The following is a 24,869-nucleotide window of genomic DNA, read 5'->3' as shown; positions in this document are numbered from 1 at the left end:
TTTATATGTAATTATGGACACGCAACTTAATATAGAGAATGGGAGATTTGTGCAAGCCATCTATTAATTTACTACGAGATCTGCACTGCGCCATAATATGTGGGCAGATGGGTTGTGTACTGGATTTGTTGGAGGGGTACTATAAAGACGTATTTGACAATATCATTATCTTATGTCCTACTATAAATATGAACAAGACTTACACGGATAGATCTTGGGTGATGAAGGATCCCGATGTATATAAAATCGATCCGGGAACACACCTGCAGGACTATTTGAAAGTTTATCACAACAAATTTAAAGGGAAGCCGACGCTATTCATCCTGGATGACTGCAGCGCTAATAGAGAGATAACGAAAAAGAGAACGTTTTCAGGTCGGCACGCAGAACAAAGCGTCACGGTGCTGACACAAAAATTCAACTCTGTGTTAAAGGATTTACGTGAACAGACGCTATGGGTAGCTCTATTTCACTGCAAGGACAGGGATTCGTTCGAGGAATGCTTGAGAGAGAACGATGTGATGAGTAAACTAGACCGGGAACGGGTTAAGAAACAGCTCGCCAGAACTAAACGTGCTAAGCTCGTGTTGAAAACCGACCAACCAGTGGATTACCAAGTAATAGTTTAGTAATTTTTAGTAAATTTTAGTAATGTTTTAGTAATTTTTAGTAATTTTTAGTAATGTTTTAGTAATTTTAGTAAGTTTTAGTATAAATGTCGGTTTTTGAAGTTATAGTCGTGTGTAACCTAACCTTTATCTCTCTGTATTTAGTGTGGGTTGGTTATTATTTAAAAAAAATTAAAACTAGATTACTATATTATAAAATGGATTGTGATGAATTACTAGAACAGATATTAGTTTCAGATGAACAAAAGGACGACAAGCAGCGAGACAGACTGGTAACATTAGTTGTGGGTGGTAAGGCAAAACAATATTTAGGAGATCATATTACTGCTGATAAAATTCAGAAAATGTCAGATGAGGAAATAAATAAATTATACGCCAGGTATGAGTCACAGCTCGGGGCTGAGATGACAAAAGTTATAGGTTCTACTATTACCCAGATTTACACAGGTATAGCATCATTATTTTCACCCATCCCACCGGCACGTCGACTCTATTTGTGGGAGGACCTAGAGAAAGACACGTTTATTGAACACGCCTTGAGCTCTATCAGCTGCGTGCTGTACCACAAATACGGGATGTTTTTAGCCCCGGTGACGGCGGCGATTATCACAGCAAAGCATTGTCAATTTAAAGAGGAAAAAAATAATAATAATAATATACAAGATGGATACTACCCAGGAAGAAATAACCAAGATTCCAGAGGAGGAAACACCAAAGACGGAGCCAGTGACGCATGTCACAAAGAAGAAGAACAAAAAAAGAGTTGAAGCTGGTAGAAAAAACGCCTTAGCCAGGCACCATAAAAATAATTACACATTGTGGTTTACCGTAGGTGGTGTAGTAGCCACTGCTGTTGTTTCATTATTTATGTTATTTAAACCAAAACAAACACAACCACAGCCATCATCAACACCCCAAGAGGAGATCAACCCTCATATTATGTTATAATTAAAATTATATTTCTATTAACATATATCATGTCTGAGGGAAAAACATTCGTTAATGATGCATACCACGCCTTAGTGGTTTCCGGATTAGCAGTAGGATACGCTCGGTTGACTAAAATGATTTTAAAACAACCGACTATAAAACTCGACTTCGACCTGCAGGATATTGCTATGCTTACTATGAATATTGGTATGGTGATGGCCACCAAGGACGTTCTGATAAAACAAGGTATTATACCTGAAAATATTTTAAAGTAATATATATAATATGGCCACGATAGCAATGATGGTTGGTGGAGCTCTTGTGAATGCCCTAGCATTTTCCGGGAGTAATTATCTATTTTCTAAATTACGAGAGTCAAACGCGGCTGAGGTAGAATCGGAGAGAAAACGACATGATATAGCTGTAGAAAAACTGCAGACCGCACAGGCTGAATACGCTAAGAGACGCATGAAGAGATTAGATTTTATCAATAATCAACTACAACGCGAAAATCATTCTGTTAGAACTTTCAAGGACGTCGACGAAGCTATGAAAGAATACTACGTGCTAACAGGTGAACAACTAGAACCATTAGGCAATGCACCAACGATTTCTCAGTATTACACTCCTTCCAATGGGCAAAAAGATCGTGAGTTGGTATTCGTGGCACTGGGTTTAGCATCGACAGTGTTAATTGTGAAACAATTAGACTAATTACACAAATTATTATATCAAAAATGAGATACGCACCATATCTTTGTCAATGGGTTCTTATGGGGAAAACTGAAATTTGTGGTAATAAAAGCCGCATTGAGGGTTATTGTTGTTTTCACCGTAAAGGTTATACTAACTATACGTGTTCGGTGTGTGGTATAGGAGTTAAAGGTCATTACCGATTATGTAAAGCCCATGGCGCGGATAAATTACGATTTAAACTTATTTGTGATAAGAAAAAAGACTACATCTGCGAAGTTAAACGTTTGTTAAAGATAATGGTATAAGTATATATTTTTTTCATCACTGTGGTATGATTTGTAATTCCTCACGTACGAATCCTCTACGTGGTCCGTCTTTCAAGAAGTATATGTTAGGTTCCCCGTCTTTGACATCCACTCGACTGATATTGTACGTTTTCATAGACCATATAGGATCTGTAGCACGTTTACGGGTGTCTCCCTCGTATTCACCTGGTTGATATAAATATCTAACAAGCGCGCGATCTGGATTTTTTTTTTCCTTTTTACGACGGGGTGCTGCTGCCTCTGATACAACGGATTTCATACGGATTGCTTCAACTGGTCTCTTATCAAGTAGTCTTGTTATTTCATTATTCAGGAAGTCAACCACCCGTGGAAGTCGTTCTACCCATTCAGTGTTTCTGTTATTAGGATCCGCTAAATCACGTGAATATTGGTGTGAAAACAAACGTTCGGCTATGGAGCGATTGAATCTCTCTACTATAGCTTGACTTCGATGGGCTCCCACCTCACCGCGGCTGGCTACGTCTACAACTGTCAGGGCGTACTTATAGGTTTTACCTCTCACCCTGTCGTGTGGAAGAAACAACAGGTCGGCCTGGTGAACTTGATTAGGTGTATGTATACCGAATTTTCTCCTCGGTATATATTTTGGTGCTGGTAAGTATATTTGCCATATAACTTGTTTTTGTAACCAGGCTTTGGCTTTTTCTTCCGAAACACGTGCGGCTTTAGATAATTTTGTAATACCATCTACCCCTTTCCAATATCCTCGCGGGCTGTAGTAAATTTTCTCCATTATATATATAAATTTAAAATTTTTTATGACCGTAAGCAAAGGTTTTGACACCATCTGAAGCTATCCATTGTTTTGTATCCATTGGTGATAGAGACGTCTTATTTATAGTCATCCTGTATATCTTGTGCCTGTCACTACGAAGTATGTTCATCTGGTGTTTGAACGTTTTCTTCTCGAACAGGGTCTGTTTGTAGAGGGTATGTTTAATATGTCGTTTCACCACATTCTTTTTTCACACCTTTAGCCTTTCTTATTTCAGCGTCATCTGCCTTTTTGATAGAATACATCTTAGGTCTCAATCCGACGTATTCGGTGATTGGTATGCTAGCACATTCATCTTTCATCTTACCTAACACCTTTTTGTTGACTTGGCTATGTTTGGGGTGGTCTTTTGGGTAATCGCTGGTACCGTATAGGTGTATATTGTTTTTAATATCCTCGTACACGTCCTCGGTTTGAATTTCCATGAGTAATGAATCCGTATCAGTGTACACCTCACACCCTTCACCGTATTGTTTCTTGAGCTCGTTATAGTAGAAGTAATACATGAGATGTTTGGATAGGTCTAGAATGCTCATACCAAAATAAACCGGTCGATTAAGTATAATGTGGCTCTTTTTTATATGTATTGCTGCCAAGTCATCATCGAATATAATACTTCTATTGTACGCCGGGCTGGATATCAATTTCCTGAGTTTGTTCTCCTCACTCGACCGGACTAGCTTCACGTTAACGCGTTTTCGTAAATTCTCCATCGTTTTACCAAATACAGAGTTGTTCATGAGTTTGTACAGGTTTTTCTCGGAGTCGCTGGCGGCTATCTTATGTAAATCCGTGTTCATTCTGATGTATGGTTCCATCCACTGGCTTTGATTGAATTTTAGTACCCTATGTATTTTAGTCAGCTTCATACCCAGCGACAGATATAGTTGTAAATTGCGATAGTGAATGATGTACTTGGTTTTATTCATCAAGTTAGGTACGAGTTTTTCAACGTTTACCACCCGTCCTGTAGGACCCAGCAAATTTCGTTGGTAGTCAGACATCCATTCCATATTTACCTTCAAACGCTCTGGAGCCAGGGGATAACTGTTGTGTGAGGTGTGTAAATCCTCCGGATATTCTAAATCCACTTCGAGTATATAACCCTTGTTCGAATCCGGTGCGATGCTCATAACATCATCGATCTCAGATGTCCACTCGAAACCACAGGTAGGTAGATACTGGCTCATGGCTCAGCCGTACAGGTTGTTTGCATCTAGATAGAATAGATAGTTTGTAGGTTTTTTAGGGTTGTAGCCTTTCACATACTCGTTGTTAGCTTTGGCATAACGTTTTGATACCATGGAAATACCACTGCGTAACCCTTTCTCTATAAACAGATGCATATCGTAATCGGTGAATAATTCTAATTTCACACCGGTTTTCTTCAGTAGGGCATCCCACGAGAGCCCAGGACTTGAATAATACCATGCCGGGTCCAACCCGTATTGCTTCGAACACGTTTTTCTGAATATCTCGAATACATCAACCAGCAATAACACGTTTGTTTTCAAATACAAATCGTAATCACCTAGATAATCATACCACGTGTTCGTAATCGTCTTGTGTGATCCTGACACCCCAGTTTTCCCATCGAATTGATAGTGTCTGGTTGCGTTGAAACTTCTTGATTACCTCTGAAGTAAACATTGGTGTATTCAGTTGGTTCATTCGACTGTTGTTTCTCTAGTGTCATGTTTAACGTGAGTTGAAATTTAATACCTCTTAAATCTTTCAGTTCTTCGTTTACTTTGTCAAATACCAATGGGTTTATATCTTCAACGTCTATGTTTCTTTGAACTTCCATCTTCCAACCTCTCAAATATTCACCTACAGCATGCTCAGTAGGCGTGAATTGTAATTCTATAGGTTTTTGTTCTTTCAGTAATTCAATGAGCTCAGATTTCCTCATACGAGAATAACCTCACATTCCACGTTCACGAGCTTGCTTTGTTAGTTCTTTCACAGTAGGTGTTTTTTGATACTTAAAACCTAATAAATCTAGTAATTCATGTTTTCTCATACGAGAATAACCTCGAAGTCCACGGTCTCGTGCTTGCTTTTTCAATTCATGTACTGTAAACATATCATAAAGTTACAAACACAGTGTTGATATTATATGTGAAAACAATTCTCTAAATAGACAAACATCCTTCATGTTAAACATAACATGATGTAATAGATATAGGATTGTGTAATCTAACCCGTAACATACACCTTTCATACATCGAGGGACTTGATACCATTTGGCTTCATGAAATGTGACACTCTCATGGTGAGAGAAAAAACATAAACACAGTCTTCCTCGGGAGATAAAAAGTTATAGGTTTACAAATTAATAGGATACTTATTGATTCCATGCCCCGTACCACATAGTCTTCCTCTTTAGAGTAAGACTATAGCTACTTTTTTACAGGTGAGGTGAAAAGTAGTTGTGTTATGGGTTTATGGTCCAGTACCACATAGTCTTTCGAGTAAGACTGTGGCTACTTTTTACAGGGGAGATGAAAAGTAGTTGTGTTATGGATTTATAAATTAATATGAGTTAGGAATAGATACTTATTGATTCCTTGCCTTACATAGGCTGGTCCCGTACCCCCATTGTTTATACTACTGCTTGTCATAAAAGGCGACTAACGGGATCAGGTGGTCAGGCTTGCTGACTTGGTGAACACATGTCATTGTATCCCAGTTACGTAGATCGATGATCATGATGTCAATCCCTAGATTGTCTGGTCCAGACTCGATTATTTACAGACCGCCGCCATATAGCTGGAATACTGATGAGTGCGGTGTTGACAAACAAACAAACAAATGGTACCAATAATAGAATACAATTAATCAGAGTAAATTTGTGATTCGAATAACTGATGATCTGATCTGATATGAATGCCAGACACGCTACACTTCGAGCACCGAATAGCCCCGGCTCACAGGATGACCCGTCTATGACCCGGATCAGCTTCTAATACCAGGTAGAGTAAGTGGATAGTAACGACAGGGGGATGCTCGATCGATACCGCCACATCACGCAGCGTCACGATATTCTCATTTCATGTTTGGCTATTTCAAGGATGTCACTGTAGATGTGGGCGTATCTGTGGTGGAGGTAAGGGTTGCATTCAATTAGGTTGTTATCTCGCCCACAGACCCATATTCTACTGGCAATGTGCTGTTTCAGGGGTGGTCGTTGTGGTCAAGATGATGGACAAGGATGGCGACGTCCAGAAACAAGGCTGGTATTCCTACTTCATTATCGCCCTGTCGTTCATGACGTTGTTCCTCAACTCAAGTCTCACTTATGCCTCTGGAGTGTTCCACGTAGCATTACTGGAGACGTACCGCGCTGATGTTGACGTTACGGTCTGGCTTAGTTCCTTATTCTTCAGCATGTCCTCTCTTGCAGGTTGGTTTGTTTGTTTGAGTTCATTACATGTTTTTTTATATCTGGTTCTTTAACGTTAGCTTTATTCTGGCCATACGATGGCTGATTGTAAGCAGACAATCCACTATTTGACAACACGAGCAACGATCTGCGCCACTGGAATATGATGATCTGACTCATTAACCAAGTCCACCCGAACCCGTCAGTCGCCATCCGCGACAAGGAAGATCAACTCTAACCAGATCCTCACGAGGATGCAGATTTGGAATAATCTTTTTAACTTCCGTTGGGTTGAGTTTGCTGTGGAAGGTTGCGTCCGTTGGTCACACCCAAAATGCCTCGATTATGTTTTCCAGGTTTTTCATCACGGGCCGTGCTCATGGTGTTCATGCGGTAAACATCTGAGACTTCCATCACATCGGGCTCTCCCCACTCGTTCAGTTAGCACCCGCCTTTAAATTTTTAACCGGAATACGTTCATAAACCTGTTAAACCCCACTCACTAATACGTTTGGAGCATGTGTGTTCGCGTAAATAGTGCGTTCTACATGTGACTGCCCAGATGTTAAAGCTGAAAACTCGTTCTAACATAAACAGAACAGAAGTAACAGATGTTCATATTTCGTTATGGATGTTGACGTCGATGAATAATTTATTCGTTAGAATTCCAAGCTAAATAATGAATACAGAGACAATTTTGATTGTGGAAATCTCGTGACTTGAAGCCATGTTCGGCTGAATACAACACTACAAACAGGCTAATGTTCGTAGGCGCTACAAACCAACTAAAACCTTATTGTAACATATTTGAATATTTGCTACTACCATTCTTAGAAAAGGTTATAAATTAATTAATACTGATAATTCTAAACATTTCCACATGACTGAGTTAGGAATACTGATAATTTTAACAGCAATAATAACAGAACCATTAGTTAGCATTACAGTATGAAGTGGCGATATCACTGAAACGTCAGTGCTTCCAGTAGATAGAGATGCATTCCTGACAACATATTATTGTTTAAACACACTGTTATGGCCTTCCATTGAATGATAACAATACCAATAAAATACAATCAGGTAACTATCTTAAGAAATATTACACTGCAATAAACACTCTCCTTCAGACAAAGGAAGTGTGAACACAGAACGTTTGCTGCTAATGTCTGCTCAAAATCTGATAAGTATGTTATAGTATGTTATATACTAGGAAACATTCCACGTACTAAACGTAAGGGTTGTATGTATCAGCGCGAATCATATTTGCAGTCACAACACATCACATTCAAGCGAAGTACGGTAAACAGAAATAAACATTAAACGTGATCATTATGAGATATTGTAATGAACATATCTAGTCACGTTTGCAGTTGGCACTGATCATATTCAAGCTACTCGTGCCAATGATGAGTGAGTGAGTTAGTTCAGTTTTACGCCGCTTTTAGCAATATTCCAGCAATATCCCGGCGGGGGACACCAGAAATGGGCTTCACATATTCTACCCATGTGGGGAATCGAACCCGGGTCTTCGGCGTGACGAGCGAACGCTTTAACTACTAGGCTACCCCACAGCCCCTGCCATTGATGAACCAGTGATGTTTTTGCATTAAATATGGTTGTATGGGTCCAATTTCCGTGAATACTGACTCCAGCGCATTAGGCGCTTTATATTATCTTCATTTTATGCAAGAGTAAGTTTCATTTTTATTGTAATAACTTATCTGACAATGTCAAATGTTGGTGAAATATAACAAACATGATGAGAAAGGCCTGATTCACTTTCTCCTGTACCAATGTCACTGCCAATCGGCCAAACTTTACCCTGTTGCCAAGGTAACTTGTGGAGGGGTTGCTGAATGACATATATTAATTTAAAAACGTTTGAGCGTTCCTGATCCCAAATCGCATGACGTTGTTTTGTGAAGTCCATCTGAAGGCCCGTTGGCACGCTCTGTAAGTGTGATGTGCCGAAGCCTCGTCATTAGTCCACACTTGTCACTTGATCTATTCTGTCTGTATAGGATCAACAACTACCACCACTATAGAACAACCTTTATGGATAACAACTTCTGTTTATTCGTGAGTGCGACGTTTCGATACAGATTCTTGTACCGTTGTCAAGCATAATGGAACATGAAGAAGGGGGAAGTGTATATATACTGGATGTAACAATGTAACAAAGGAAACAACATAATTAACATAATTGGCTAGGCAGAAAGCTGATGAAGCCAGAGAGTAGACAAAGGACAGGCGTCGAAGCCAATGATGTACAAATAATAATGAGATGTTTATGCTTTGCTTTCTGCCTAGCCAATTATGTTAATTATGTTGTTTTCTTTGTTACATTGTTAGATCCAGTATATATACACTTCCCCCTTCTTCATGTTCCATTATGCTTGACAACGGTACAAGAATCTGTATCGAAACGTCGCACTCACGAATAAAAAGAAGTTGTTATCCATAAAGTTTGTTCTATATTGTAGTTCCCAACTTCTAAAATGCCACTCAAAGAAGCTAACTACCACCACACAAAATTACTATATTACCCAAATTTACTAACGTTAGGAAATATACGTTTCATCCGGCGTCCATATGAACAAACGTTTGAAATCTACGTATCATCTGGCTGTCAGATTTACACACGTTTAAGGGATGTTAAAATAAACGAACACTCAACTCTGTATTTACATGTATTTCACAGGTATGTAAATCTGGCCATTGTTTTCATGTGTTTTCTAGCATGTGTAACATATGTAAATGCTGTGATTGTAGGACATGCAATTTAATACCTTTGAAATCTCGTATGACCAGGGTTGGGTTTGTCATATATTTAGTACACGCGTAAATGGTTAGTAATTGGTAAATATAGTGTTACAAGATTAACACTACTTTAACATGTATTTCAATGGTTCTGTAATGTAACTGTCACATCGGGTTCGTTAGCGCGTTGGACTACACCATAATGCACGGAGATCATTAGCAACACATGGCGAATTGATAGCCATGACTGAGCACCACTATTAACGTGCCTGCCTTTCTTGACACACACATGATGTCTGTTTAAAAGGTTCAAATATTGGGTCTATGGACCAGAGCGATATGTATGTTAGGGAGTGTGTGCACGTGTGTGCATGTGTGTGAGCGGGAGAGGGTGTGGGATAGGGTAGGCATAGGGTGGGCTGGTGGCGGTGGGGTACTGATAAGCCTTTCGGATCAGTAGGTAATACCGTTTATCCTTTTTGCAATGGAAATTACATTATAGTTTAAATAACTGGCCTTAGGTACACTTCTTATATATGACATACAAGGAGAGACTGCTTATTGCAATAAAACACAGACAGGTGTGTTCACACAGACATGAACCTGTAGGTCCCTAATTTTAGTGCACACTTGTCATACTCATGATCATAGCTATCTATACTTTCAAAAAGGATGATTACAATGTATTACTGATGTAATTTTCTGTAACAGTTGTAAATGTGTTAATATCCACATACTTGGTATTAGAGTTGAGTTTCGTAGCCTAAGCGGGGAGACGATATATCCTGATACCAGTTTAATGAGGCGAGACGATATATCATGAGTGAGTGAGTGAGTGAGTGAGTGAGTGAGTGAGTTAAAATTTATAGTCATAGTGGCAATATTTCAGCCATATCGTGACTTAAAATAGTTATAAATTTTATAAAACTTGTGTTACATTCACACACACACACACACACTCACACACACACACACACACACACACACACACACACTTAAAAAGCTGTTGAGCTAATATAATTTCAGCATTTCATGTTGAAGAAGGTTCAGTCAAACATGGTCAGCACTCCTGAAAATGAATTTGAAACTGAAGTTTACTTTGGGAAGTTGTGTTTCTACACCAATTCTTTCACAAACAATTCAATGTAATTTATATCAGAATCACTGAAAAAAACTCTTTAGTCTGCTGCCTAAATTGTATCTTATCTGTGTTCTCTTTCTTAACAAAGGTAAGACACCATTCATAGTTGTGAATAAATGGTGTTATGTGTCAAACAACTAAAACATATTTCAATTACTTGACGACAAGTATTGTACAGTTCTCACAGTTTGAAACATGTTCACACTCTTTCACTTCTACACCAACTCCTTTGTTCATGTAACAAATGCAAAGAAATTCCTATAAGGCTCAATCTGTTTTTAAATTTCAGAAGGATTTCAAAGAGACTCCCTTCCTATTCCTAATGCAATACTCCTTACAACTTTAAGTAGAACTTAAGTAGTATCGGGATATATCGTCTCTTGTGGCGATACATCGATGTATCATGGACCCTCGCGATATAAATATCCGGATGTATTGCCTAAATGTGTTTTGTATTGATGCATTCGTATCGCATAGCTGACTATGCAAACATCGATACTATCGATGAATCGTTACACCACTACTTGGGATGGCCTCTTTTTGATTCGGAATACAGATATTGTCCCATACGGAAGTTTTCTCAAATTTTAGTTACCCGACGGAATATACTGTACACCTATTTTGAGTCCATCTCTGGGGTAGATTATAGAAAAACTCTGGTGACTGCAATTAGTTTATAAAGTTAGATAACTAAGCAGTTTCTGTAATTATTGAAAGCTTACTACCTGACATCATTTATGTTGCTCATGCGTTTTTAATTTTTGCTTTTTGCTGTCTGATTTGTTACACTTTATATAATAATGTTAATCATTTTGACATCCCAATATCATGAAATATAATGTAAACTTATTAACCTATCAAACTACCGAAACGTATTATCTGTATGCTTTACTGTTATTGGGTAAAACTGTTAAATGCACCTCCGTTAAAAATTTCCAGAAATTAGTAGAAACTGAAAATTGCTAAATAAATGGAAAACTAAACTGGGTAAAGATTGCAAACAGTTATTATTTATATACCTGTTTAAATTATCAGTGTGCAGATCATGTCACAAACATAAAAACCGAAGGATGGGTGTGGAAAGAGTGGGGGAAAACACGTGCAAAGTCCCTGAGTCAACTGAGAGTATCCTTCAAAAACATCATATGTACATTTAACAATCACTTATCATTAAGTGGAACCAAAGCATCACAAAAACGCTATATTTCCAGACAGCATAACATCACCTTTGGCCGGAGTTCCAAATATTTGATACCGAAAGCCTGTCAGTTAACTCAAAGAAAATAACCCTTGTGTTTTACAATGATCTTAATCATAGTCACAATGAAGTACAGTCAAATCCCGATGAGTCGAATCTCTGGGGACCAAGTTATAGATTCGACTTATCGATGTATTCGAGACATAGGTATGTCTATAAGGTAGAAAAAAAGATGATCCAGTCCTAATTCCTCCGCCTAAGCATTTGTTTACCTAATGATTTCCCTATCACTAATAGGGGCACCTTAACAGTTCCAGTCTGATTAGCACAGACAGTGATTTCCGTAAAATCACTAATCTGCCTTTTGAACCCCAACACACACACACACACACACACACACACACACACACACACACACACACACACACACACACACACACACACACACACACACACACACACACACACACACACACACACACACACACACACACACACACACACACACAGAGGTTGCCATGTGTTTTCCAATATGATTAAGTCAGTGAAATGCTAATATTTACCAAACAAAATTCTAAAGTAGCCTTTATTCAAGCAGTGACTTGAAGCCATACATAGCTAGACTTGCTTAGATTATAGACTTCATATAAGGCATCATAGATATTTCACAAACATGGTACAGGACCCTTAGCCTCTTTAGCGTATTGCCTCACCACTTGCGAATTAAGCGTTGGCAGATCTAAATGTTACTGAAGATGTTGGTCCCCGCCGGCCATGGGTGTTTGGTATGTTTACTCTGTAACCCGAACCCTGCAGTGAGTTTTCCTGCAGATTATAACAAACGTTGAACCTGGGAATATCTAGATATGCCTCATTTAGGGCGTAAGCATTACAGTAAGGGCTGGGCGGAAGGGGAAATAATATCGTTCTGTGACTATGATACAACATAGACCATATAATAGACTATTATATGGTCTCTGGATACAGATTGGGACATGATATGGAAAACAAAATATTTTGACAACAGACCATTGTTTGGGTCTTTTAATTGTAAATGTGATTCAAATAACTTAACCTAGATTTAAATATCCTTCAAATGTACATTTGGTTGAAACTGGAAAGTATACATTTATAAGAACGAATGTTTACTTATAATTCAAAAGTATAACGGCACGAGTATCCATTTTGTCTTTTGTCTTCTACCTTTCCCTACATACGCTCAATCACATGTGTCTCCAGGTCATGGAGCATCAGTGGTTTAGGGGCCCCGTACTGCAATTCTCGTGCGTTTGCATGTGTTGTTGACGCGGCATGGATGCCTTGTAACATCACTATTTCATTATGATTCACAAACACATGCCCATGATATGGTTGGAATCGTGCCACGGATTAGCAGATATTTATCATGAAGGTTTTTTTATGTAAGTGGCCTGAAATTCGCTTTTACAAAGGCCTATAGGTTCGATCACATAAATATTCGTTTTACAGCTTCTTTTCTCTTAACATGCTCACGTCAAAACTTATATAAATTCTGATCGCAGATAAAAGAAAAAGACAAAAAATGATATGCCAATTATCGTTACCATGACAACCCTGTGATATTTCACCTTATGTAAGAGGGTAATAAATACGATGCTAGGTATGGCAGTACTACTGCAGATGATAGTGTATGTCGTAAATTTCATTAAGTTGCTGCAGTGCTATCCCTAATCACTGGGTATCTATACAATGATATGTGGGATGGAGGAGAACATGCAGCGCTACTTTTCTCAATAATCTGAATACATGTATGTAGCGTGAAACCGGCAGATGCCTATAGAAGAAGGTGTTTGCCCTACCTGTAACAACCATGTACTGTGTCTATGAAGGGGATATAATGTGGGAATGAATGACACGTACTTTTATCTGGTCCCGTTTATGATCATACATATTGCGATCTTTCACAATAATCTCACTGGCTATCAGATGGAGGGTACTTTTCAAACATAACCGGTATTTCTATTATTGTATTTATACAGCAACATTCTTCCAACTTTCTCCATGTACGTCTGCCAGATACATCGCACAGTACCCCTTTCTCTCTTGATCTTCTCAAACGACTGTTGCAAGTTCGAAGAATCCTGGTCAAAGTAGAAAAGTCTTAAGACTATCCCCTACAAATCTGTAGCATACACATTGTACCCTAAATGGATAGAGCTTCCGTTCGGGGGAATATCAGAAGGACAGCGATACCATTCTCTCCAAGGTTGTAGAAAGCACTCAACTTACTTGCCCACTGAGATATTGCATTCTTGTTGGAATCAAAATGTTCGGCACCTGTCAGATCTGAATTTGAACATGCGATCCTATGTCAGGCTAAAGGTCTGCAAGATGTTTAGCAACACTGAGGCGTAATAGTCAAAGGCCTGCTCCAAACAACGGAATATATATCTTGTTAGAAGGACTCCTCCGACAGGGAAAATTACAGCAGTGCAACATCGCATTTACTTGTGTGACATTTGCTTTCGGAATCTGGGTTTATGGATCGTCAAATTAAACAGGACAATCAAGACGAATTTCACAAAAGGCACAGGGGTCCAACATGCCTATGGTATACTCAGAGAACGCACCCGCCTGTGCCATCCGGTCATAATCGCTACACGATAAAAGCTCTTTTTCATTTCATGTCTCACAGAATATATAATTTGATATGGCAATGTTTGTTATCGTATACGTTTGTGTTAATGAAACAAATGTGGACAACTTTAAGTTCATGTTTGGCGTTGTTACAGCAAAGGCTGAGCGGAAGGAGAAAAAACATGGTTCAGGCACTGTGAGAGTAATAAGAAAGGTCACATGCAGTGCAATAATATTCCAATTATGTACTGCCAAAAACTATTTACAGTACTGATGCGCGAGCTGAAAAGACTTAAGAAATTACGAGTTGGTTCGTGTAGCGTATTTGGCCGCGCTCCAAGAGAGATAAAGTGCTATTCTGTTGGGACAGCTAGGGACACTTGCAAGGACAAAGGGGCAGCTCATCGCCCTTTTGTTCACCACTCACAAGATTTGCCAACACCGCAGACAAAGCGCAACTGATACTGGTAGCAAGAGCGAGTGCAGCTTAATTAGCTTGCGTAATATTCCTTTCTTAGTCAGGCTCTTTTCATGATAAGAATTATGAGGTCACGTGAACGTTGATTTCAAACGTACTAAAATGTGTGAAAATGAAATTACATGAACAAAGTAATTCACATGATGGAAACAAATGATCATCTTGCTTGAGCACAGGTAACATGAAGGTGTATGAACCGTTCATATACATACCCCTGAAATTCGGTGTGATGCATAAATATCTAAGGTGTGTAAACATCTGCAAGTTTGAAAATTTACATGTGTTTCCCCACCTACGTAAATTTACATGTTTCCAACCCGAGTAAACTTAGAACGAAATCGGAAATTTCAGCACCCATTGAAATTCAAAGGAATGCATCGGAAATAATGTATGATCATGTATTTACTGGGGTATCTGTTTTGCAATTCATGTTTGGAAATACTTGACAATCCGGTCATGGCATACATGAACGAGGTCCTTGTGCATACGAAAAATTCAATACAATGCTGGATTCAATCTACAGTGTTCTGGATACTTTCGGACTACATGTGCATGCCTGCCAACTCTCACGCCTTTGGCTTGTGACTCACGATTTTTTTATTCATTTCACGATAAAACCGAAAAGTCTCACGCCAAACTGGGTTACAAAGATCTGAATATATCTGAGAAAGGAATATATGAAGCACCTACCAGGGCCCACCCCCACCCACCAGGGCCTGCACCCCTTGGACCCCGGCATCTGAACCTTTCCTCTCTCTTCACGTTGGAAGCCCTGCATTTAACTCCAACAGCACCATACCCGTAAAGATCCGGGTTAGAATTGATATTCAGTGAACCATGCTTGTCGTTAGAGGCGACTAACGGAATCAGGTGGTCAGGCTCATATGTCATCGTATCCCAGTTGTGTAGATCGATACTCATGTTGTTTATACTTTATTGGGGGCGGTGGGGTAGCCTAATGGTTAAAGCGTTGGCTCGTCACGCCGAAGACCCGGGTTGGAATCCCCACATGGGTACAATGTGTGAAGCCCATTTCTGGTGTCCCCCCGCCGTGATGTTGCTGGAATATTGCTAAAAGCGGCGTAAAACCAAACTCAGTCAGTTATACTTTATTGTCTTGTCCAGAATCGTTTATATACAGACCGCCGCCATATATGTGGAATATTGCTGGGTGCGGCGTAAATCTATACTCCAAAATATAACTTCCCGCAACTGCTTACATAAACAGTAATACATCCCTAACAACTAATTATTGTTATGAACTACTAACGTTATGAACGTTTCCAGACTCTCACTACCATTCATGTAATATATTTACTACAACAATACATTGTCATAAGACAAATATTAGAAATTTGACAGACAATATACACTGATAAATTTCAATATTATCAGTATTAGAACTATGACACAGTAAGGGAGAAATGTAATGTTTAAGACTATTTCTAATTTGGTATATTCCTTTATTTTCGCAGGTCCGGCGGCAAGCTTCGTCATCAACATGACAGACTGTCGCACCTGTGTGGTCATTTCTGGGATACTAGGCCTTGTAGGTTTCTCTGCAAATATGTTCGTAAACGACATCAAGTGGCTTTTTGTAACCTATGCCCTACTTGCAGGTAGGTATAGCGAGGGGAATGGGTGTTGCATAACACTGGTGCTATATTCCACATATTGTCATCCTAACATAGTGAGCCTAACAGGGACGAGACCACGTTTCACTGAAAACCCTCCCAACATTTTAACATTAAATATTTTCAATTCCAAACACGGACAATAACTGCAGTCTACATTCAAGCGAAATAGGGCCCCTACATAACCTAATTCTAATTCTGGACAACTGAAACCATAACCAGACAGTCGAACACCGTTGTGTCGAAGTTGAAGGGAACTACGTAAATACTTCGAGTTATTCAAGGTTCGATACAACCGTAAACTGATGTCTAGAGAAGGAAAAGACAAGGACTCAGCTCTTACTTCGAGACAATCGTAGGTTCGACTCATCAAAGTTGGGTGTTTCACTGTATATTTCATCACAGCAAAATATGTTTCAGAAATTTCGTATATGACGTGAAACCTTGATCTTTTTCAGGACTTGGAACCAGCTTGTCTCACACGAGTGCTCTAGTTGTTCTCGGTTACCATTTCAAACACAACATGAGCCTGGTGTGCGGAATAGCGGTGTGTGGGATGGCCACTGGGGTGTTTGTCCATCCGCCCTTATGCCAGTTCCTCATAGATACGTACGGACTGCGCCAAGCGTTCCTCATCGTTGGAGCAATAGCATTCAATTCGTGTGTTTTTGGGATGCTGATGAAGCCGACCAGATTCGAAAGGAAATGCCGTGCCAAGATATTCAGTGGTCGTCCAACATGTCTTACATTGTTGATGGCGTTGTGTGGTGATTGTTCTGGTTATGCCAAGGTTTTCAGGAACAAATCATTTGTGTTCTTTCTTTTATGTGGTTGTTCATTCGGCATGGGCACATCGGCCATATATTTGTACCTTCCAGACTTTTTAAGGAAACAAGGAATATCTCTTCAAGCAGCATCTTTCAGTGTCTCTACTTCCGGTATAGGTGGCGTACTGTCGCGTGTTCTCACAGGATTTGCAGCACAAGATCCAGGCATAGGCAGTGGACTGATATTTGCGTCCCTGAACGGCCTTATGGGGGTGTTATCGTTCCTCACCCCCCTATTTACATCTACCTCAGTGACAGTGTGTGTGTATGGCTTCTTTGTTGGTCTCTACACTGGTAGCAGCTGGGCTCTGTTCAATCCAATTACATTTGAAATTCTTGGAGCGGAACTCATGGCAACCGGCTTTGGAGCTCTGATGGGTTCTTGTGGTATCGGATTTCTTATTGGCCCGCCTTTAGCAGGTACAACATTATAACCGTTTGATAAATAACAAACGAAAAGTTGTTTTAAAACCATGTTTAAGTTACATCATGGGTAGAATATTTTGACGGTAAATCAGCACTTGATTGACTGCCCAGGCACCAATATACTGTAAACTGCACTGTTAACTGCACTATAAAAGGTACCCGTTTATAACGAACTGACTGATATAACGAGCTAGGTTTTCTGTTCTACTTACTGTTTATGTTAACCAAAATGACAAACTACGGTTATAACGAACTAACATTTGTGGTACCTTTGAGTTCGTAGTTTATTGTACAGCACACAGGCCTAATAACAAAATCCTCAACAGTTAGCCCCTGGGGTAAGCACGGGCTTCCGAGGATTACTCTATGAGTATGTCTTGAATGACTTCGATCTTCAACAGTTAGCCCCTGGGGTAAGCACGGGCTTCTGAGGATTACTCTATGAGTATGTCTTGAATGACTTCGATCCTCAACAGTAACCCCTGGGGTAAGCACGAGCTTCTGAGGATTACTCTATGAGTATGTCTTGAATTACTTCGATCCTCAACAGTTAGCCCCTGGGGTAAGCACGGGCTTCTGAGGATTGCTCTATGAGTATGTCTTGAAGGACTTCGATCCTCAGGAGTTAGCCCCTGGGGTAAGCACGGTCTTCTGAGGAATACTCTATGAGTATGTCTTGAATGACTTCGATCCTCAACAGTTAGCCCCTGGGGTAAGCACGGGCTTCTGTGGATTGTTCTATGAGTATGTCTTGAATGACTTCGATCCTTAGGAGTTATCCACTGGGGTAAGCACGGGCTTCTGAGGATTACTCTATGAGTATGTCTTGAATGACTTCGATCCTCAGGAGTTAGCCCCTGGTGTAAGCACGGGCTTCTGAGGATTACTATATGAGTATGTCTTGAATGACTTCGATCCTCAGGAGTTAGCCCTTGGGGTAAGCACGGGTTTCTGAGGATTACTGTATGAGTATGTCTTGAATGACTTCGATCCTCAACAGTTAGCCCCTGGGGTAAGCACGGGCTTCTGAGGATTACTCTATGAGTATGTCTTGAATGACTTCGATCCTCAGGAATTAGCCCTTGGGGTAAGCACGGGCTACAGAGGATTATTCTGTGAGTATGGCTTGAATGGCCAATACGACATCGTCGCATAATGACCTTTTCAAATCTGGCCTGACGACCCAAATAAGTGAAACCGATAGTATAATCCTAAGTCGGATTAATTTCATGTAACGAACTGATACCTACTTGGATGTAACACTTCATTTTTATTGTATCGCAATTGTAACATCTAACGATTGGTTTATAGCTCGTGTAGGGGAGTAGACGTGGTGTCACATACTTGTTGAGTGCTGCTTACCATCAGCAGCAACCGTGACACACCATTCCTTAACGTCCACACCAATACATTACATTCATGTTTCTGTCTTCCAGGATATGTCTTCAAAATATTCCAGGAATATTATGGTGTCTACATATTTGCAGGTACGTTGTGTAGTGGAGATAAACCATAAACCAAGACTATTGAACTGTTTTAAAACTTTTCAGATTGAACAACTGTTGTCAATCAGGTACATGTGAGTAAACCGGAAGTGATGTATAGAAATCCCAGTTAGACCAGTGAAGATCCGGGTTAGAATTGGTCTTCAACAACCCATGCTTGTCGTTAGGGGATCGGGTGATCAGGCTCGCTGACTCGGTTGACACATGTAATCGTATCCCAGTTGCGTAGATCGATGCTGATAACGCCACTGCCCAGAGAGCGGAAGGTCGCGGGTTCGATCCCCGACCGCGTCATACCAAAAGACGTTAAAATATGGTACTTGTTGGTCCCTGCCTGGCGCTCGGCATTAATGGGTACAACAAGGACTGGTCGGCTCGGAGTCAGTATAATGTGACTGAGTGGGGTATTCATGCTTCACTGCGGCTTGGTATCTCAGTGGGCTAGCACTATAAAACCAGCTTCAGCCTTGGCTAGTACAAGCAGCCGAACATACACATACACACGCATGCACGTCGTCATACGTGAAATTAGCAAAACGTCTAAGTGTTATCCCAGTGTTGAAGTTCCCTACACCACAGATGCTTCAAAGTTGAAGGATGCATTGTAAAACAAATTCGTAACGTTGAAATGATAATTATCATGAGTTCAATAAATGATGAAACTCGATGAAAATTGGCAAATTCTTAACAAAGCTTTACACCAAAACGCAGCTGTTCACATGTACGTTATGTGCACATGCTTTTCAGTAATTTGATGGATGATCCTCGTGCAATTCATCTGCATAACGTCTGCAGTTGGTTCCCCCAAGTTAGTGGCGAAATTCATCTTCGATGTAACCATATGTTTATACATAACATATAGTGACTGCTTTAAGTGAGTCTAAACTTTTGATGGGTAGTATATTTGTGCTGCCTCTTACACGTCTGATGCTGTATATGGGAGTAGCCCAACTAATGGTCATTTACCATGACGCCCTCTGCACATTGTGGGCTGTGCATCTGGGCCAAATCCACAAGCATGGCAAAGACGGTAATACAAGGAACCAGCCACTGGTTTCAGGTCACTTAAGATGACTTGGTGAAGACACTGGGTATTCACTGACAAGGTGTTGCACAGTCTCGTTACATTCATCACATAATCTACATTTCATATTAACATTTTTATGCCAAATCATACACTGACAGCTACGACACCAGACCTGAACAGCAAACAGAAAACGTTTTGTTTCACTTTTCAGGCCAGCCGTCTTAATCCAAACGAAGTATAGTGCAGGGTCGCCCTTTTTTTCACCACACTGCACATAAACTCGTGTGCCCTACATTTCCTGTTTGATAAAATCAACAACGCCAAAAGAATGAGAGAGAATGGGCACAACATAACTATTTGTGGCTTTGACTTTATTGCGTGTCGTCAGCTCTTGTTCAAGAGTTTCACTTTGTAATCTGCCCATGCTTGTCCTATATATGGACATTTTGTAACCTGTGTGTGTCCCTCAGTCAGGTCTGACCATCCAAGAAATGGTCAATGACTCCTCTCCCAAGTGAACTGAATGATCCTCCCTCTTAATGTTGCATTTGTCTGGCTCGTGTGACGTGTGATACCGTTGCAATGATTCACTCACTCACTCACTTTTCTGACAATGCTTTCATCAAATTGCTAAACGCCCACATCACGTCGGAATGTCACCATTCATAACGGTGACACGCCGTGATAGAACTGGAATACTGTTCACTCACTCACTCACCCCACACTCACTCATTCACCCACCGACTCACCCACCCACTCACCCACCCACTCACCCACTTACTCAGTCACTCACTCGCTCACTCACCAACACACACCATCACTCACTCACCCACACACCCACCCACCCACGCACCCACCCACTTACTCACTCACCTACCCAATCACACCCTCACTCACTCACCCACCCACCAACCCACTCACTCACCCACCCACTCACACCCTCACTCACTCATCCACCGACGCACTCGCCCACCGACCCACTCCGTCACTCACTGTGCCTCTTGTTCCATCAGGTGTGATGTTCCTCTCTTGCACCTTCTGTGGATTCCTCTCTACAACCTTCAGAAAGTCACCGAAGACTCTCCATGACACTGCGGACCCAAGTAAAGTTGAAGCCATCACCCTAGAAGAGCGCAAATCAAAGGACGACAGCAAGCTGTGATAGTTTGTTACCATTGTTATTGCTTTGTTAGAAGACAGTTAAAACAGACGTTTTTTGCGTAATCACTTGGGCCTTGAATGACTGTGACCAACTCATGCATAAATATTATTGGTCAAAAGTCTGCCCTGTGAGGCAAATAGTGAACTATCTTCTCTTGGCATTGATAAATCTTCCAAACCATCCCAACCAGTGATTATTATTGTGATCAAGGATCGGGACGTCGGGCTTCCTCAAGTTAAGCTTGCACTGCATAACACTGATGACACGACGTCTCCCATCTAAGCTGTTTATGCCATCTGTAAATCTTACAAAAAGAAATCAAAGTTTACTATTTGTTAGTAAGTATAATATTTTAGTAAGACCTGGTGCCAATGAACTGTTGCCAATCTTAATAACATATCGGTATCTTTACAACTATTAAGTAATATAATACTTGTTGACGACCGTGCTGTAGATTAAGTATACTTTTACGAACACTCCTCTCCCGCCAGTGCTGACGTCTGTATACGCTTGTATTTATAGTACGCTTCATACAATAAGACTACTTACCTACGTCTACCATCCTTATTGTTTAAAACTTGCAACTAAAGATTACCAGTTGAGAGGGATAAGACGTATTACTGTCGGGTATATAGTAAAACCTGATGTTTTATGATCCAAGATGGCGTCAGGGGTAGACCTGTGTAAACTGTCTCTGACTCAAATCGTGTTTTAAATGGTTATACTAACGAAGAAGGTGTACAAAGTGTACCAAATGACCACGGTAGTGGCGGATATGGCTGGTGACCCGTCACAAACTCAAGATGTGCATATTGGTGAAGTTTTAGACTCTGTTGTGATGACAAACTCGAGAAACGATTCAACCAACAGTGGTGAGTGTGAACTTCTTGTTGCACCCGATTTACACAACCAAAATGGATATGCTGATGTTATTGAATATATCATTTCTGAGTTATCCTCTGTTCCGAAGGAAGATTTTGTGTCAAAATTGTTAGAAAGGACAAACAATAGATTTAGATGCTCTCAGACATGTCTTGTTGAATATGTGTAAACAGCGGGAAGATTTTCCTCACCCCACGGGCTGTTTAAAAAGAAGAATTTATAAGAGATCAAGATTTGGTGAACCTCTCTTCAAGAAATTAGCAAAATATATATTCACTTTATTCAGGGGATATTTGGAAAATCACAATGATGATTTATATGAAGTTTTATCTGGGTCAAAGAAAAAGGGATTACAAGACAATGTAAGTGAGACCGTGGTCCAGGGATGTAATTGATTCGAGTCTCTGGACGACGCTGTATGAACAACAGTTAACCACAGCCAACAAGAATATAGATTATTGTTGATGGTGAGATGATCGCGTGTACCTGCATATAAAGGAGAATGTCTCTCAGTGGGGACAGGCACACACACTGTCACATTTAACAACATTTATAAACAATACAGTTTGGCCAACCATAAATATATCTAGTAACATTACATTAACATCACAAGCATTACATCAGTGAACAGTATGTTACTGTAACAAATACATGTGCCAACTATGACTTTGAATGATATAATGGAAAAACTGTCATGGCCGACACCAACAAGCACATGTCCATTGTCAAGTTTATAAGTTGACTAGCTTATCTTAGAATAAATAACCAGATACTTTAATTTAAGTTAGTTGATAGTTAATATATTGAACAAATGTTTAACATGTTTAATAAATTTAGTAAACTTATGCCTTACTTATCTTCAATGAAACTGTGAAAGGTTGACTCACCTGCATATGAAGGAGAATGTCTCTCAGTGGGGACAGGCACACACACTGAGGGACGATCTGCAGGTGAGCAAAAAGAAAACTATGGCAAACCAATAGGGCCAATCACAGCCAAGAAGAGGATTGTTTGGCATAAGAAACCAATCAGTGGCAGGTAAGTGACAATAAGGTGAGTCTACTTATAGAAAAGAAGAATTGAAGTGAATTGGGATGATTCCCAATTCAGAAAAAGAAGAAGGTGAAAATTGGAAGAACAGAAGAACCAAGATGGTGACCAGTGTTAGTAAACAAGCAAGACCAGACAATGAAATGACATGACTGCTATTACAGCACCCAAATGGCACTTCAGGTAATTTTAATATTTTATGGAAAAGTTATATTGTTTTTGTTTTGTTTACATTTTTAATTTTTTTAAATATAATAAAATATGCATGAACTGAAATATGCCCAAACTATGTACAAATATACCACACTTTCTTTTTTAGCAGAATGAAATATTATCACACGGCTACATAAGTGAAACACACCAAGCGGAAACATTAGGACCAATCAAGGAGATAAAGGCCAAGTTCGAGCGGGACCTTACCGACTTGAGGGGTGAACTCATACAAGAAATTGATTGTCTCAATCAGAAGATTACACAACTCCAGTATGTCAATAAGTAACTGGCGCGCGACAGAGACTGTGTAAACAATGAGCTTAAGAAAACAAACGACTACCTGGAAAAACTTAAACAAAGTACTGTGAAGGCTGCTGAACGCACGCGCAAGGACAACAATGACAGGGTAACAGAAGTTGAAGCATGTAAGTCACAGTTACAATCCGTTCATACAGATGTGTCGTCACTTAGAAAAGAACTGGATAAGTGCGTAAAATTTCAAAATGAAATTGTAACAGAAGCATCCAAGAACAATAAAGCGTAGAGGAATTAAACACCTCAAATATAAGATTGGACAAAAGAGTAACTGACCTCCGAAAACATGTGTCTGATGCTAATATGAAATTGGAAGAGAAGAGCTTAGAGATAACACGTTTTTTCCGATGACAGAAGCCTTGGTATCACAAACTTGAAATCAAAAGTTTCCTTACTAACCAATGGAGTTAATTCGCTGGAGAGTGATATAGCAGAAGGAGACAAGTCATGCAAATCAATAGAACATGTTATGGATGACCTCAGGAAGAAAGGAGTGGCTCTAGAAAAACAGCTGAAACAAACTGCAAGTGAAAAGTGTGCGAATAAGAAGGATTCTATTGACAGAGGAGTACAATACATTTCTGACAATGTTGCATCACAGGTAATAAGGAAGTCGACAGAATCAACCTCAAGAAGTGCACAGCCTATCAACAATGAACACACAAAAGACAAAACTCAGCCATTATATTTGATTCCGGAAGTCCGAGAGTCCACCCACATTCCCTCCTACAGTGAGTGCTTGCAGTCAAACCCAGGCAAGACCCAGACTCCAACTCATCCACAGCCTGAACAATATAGAAAGTCTGACCAGGCAGTATCACACATCAAAACTTATTGTGAGCAGAGACCAGTGTCCTGCTACTCGAGACGTAA

The 24,869-nt window shown here is 40.0% G+C and overlaps 1 protein-coding gene across 1 annotated transcript; it reads left to right on the top strand.

Annotated features, from left to right (window-relative positions):
- The first annotated feature begins 1,292 nt into the window (after positions 1–1,292).
- Positions 1,293–22,033, top strand: LOC124279963 (monocarboxylate transporter 4-like). The gene is made up of 6 exons (XM_046715847.1): positions 1,293–1,401; positions 6,559–6,783; positions 16,431–16,574; positions 17,048–17,836; positions 19,279–19,329; positions 21,388–22,033. The coding sequence occupies exons 1-6, from the start codon at positions 1,293–1,295 to the stop codon at positions 21,534–21,536; spliced, it is 1,467 nt and encodes a 488-aa protein (XP_046571803.1). The 3' UTR covers positions 21,537–22,033.
- Positions 22,034–24,869: the final 2,836 nt, after the last annotated feature.

The sequence above is a fragment of the Haliotis rubra genome, unplaced genomic scaffold, assembly GCF_003918875.1.
Source record: "Haliotis rubra isolate DU_JTF1 unplaced genomic scaffold, ASM391887v1 Scf259, whole genome shotgun sequence".
NCBI classification, from domain to species: Eukaryota; Metazoa; Mollusca; class Gastropoda; order Lepetellida; family Haliotidae; genus Haliotis; species Haliotis rubra.
This window is presented reverse-complemented; position numbering and strand designations above follow the sequence as displayed.

What these genes read in the sequence shown, in the direction of transcription:
- LOC124279963 (XM_046715847.1), top strand. Translation starts at nt 1,293, where the DNA reads ATGGATACTACCCAGGAAGAAATAACCAAGATTCCAGAGGAGGAAACA. An exon ending in CAAAAAAAGAGTTGAAGCTG is followed by an intron (nt 1,402 to 6,558) that starts GTAGAAAAAACG and finishes GTGCTGTTTCAG; the next exon opens with GGGTGGTCGTTGTGGTCAAG. An exon ending in TATTGGCCCGCCTTTAGCAG is followed by an intron (nt 17,837 to 19,278) that starts GTACAACATTAT and finishes TCTGTCTTCCAG; the next exon opens with GATATGTCTTCAAAATATTC.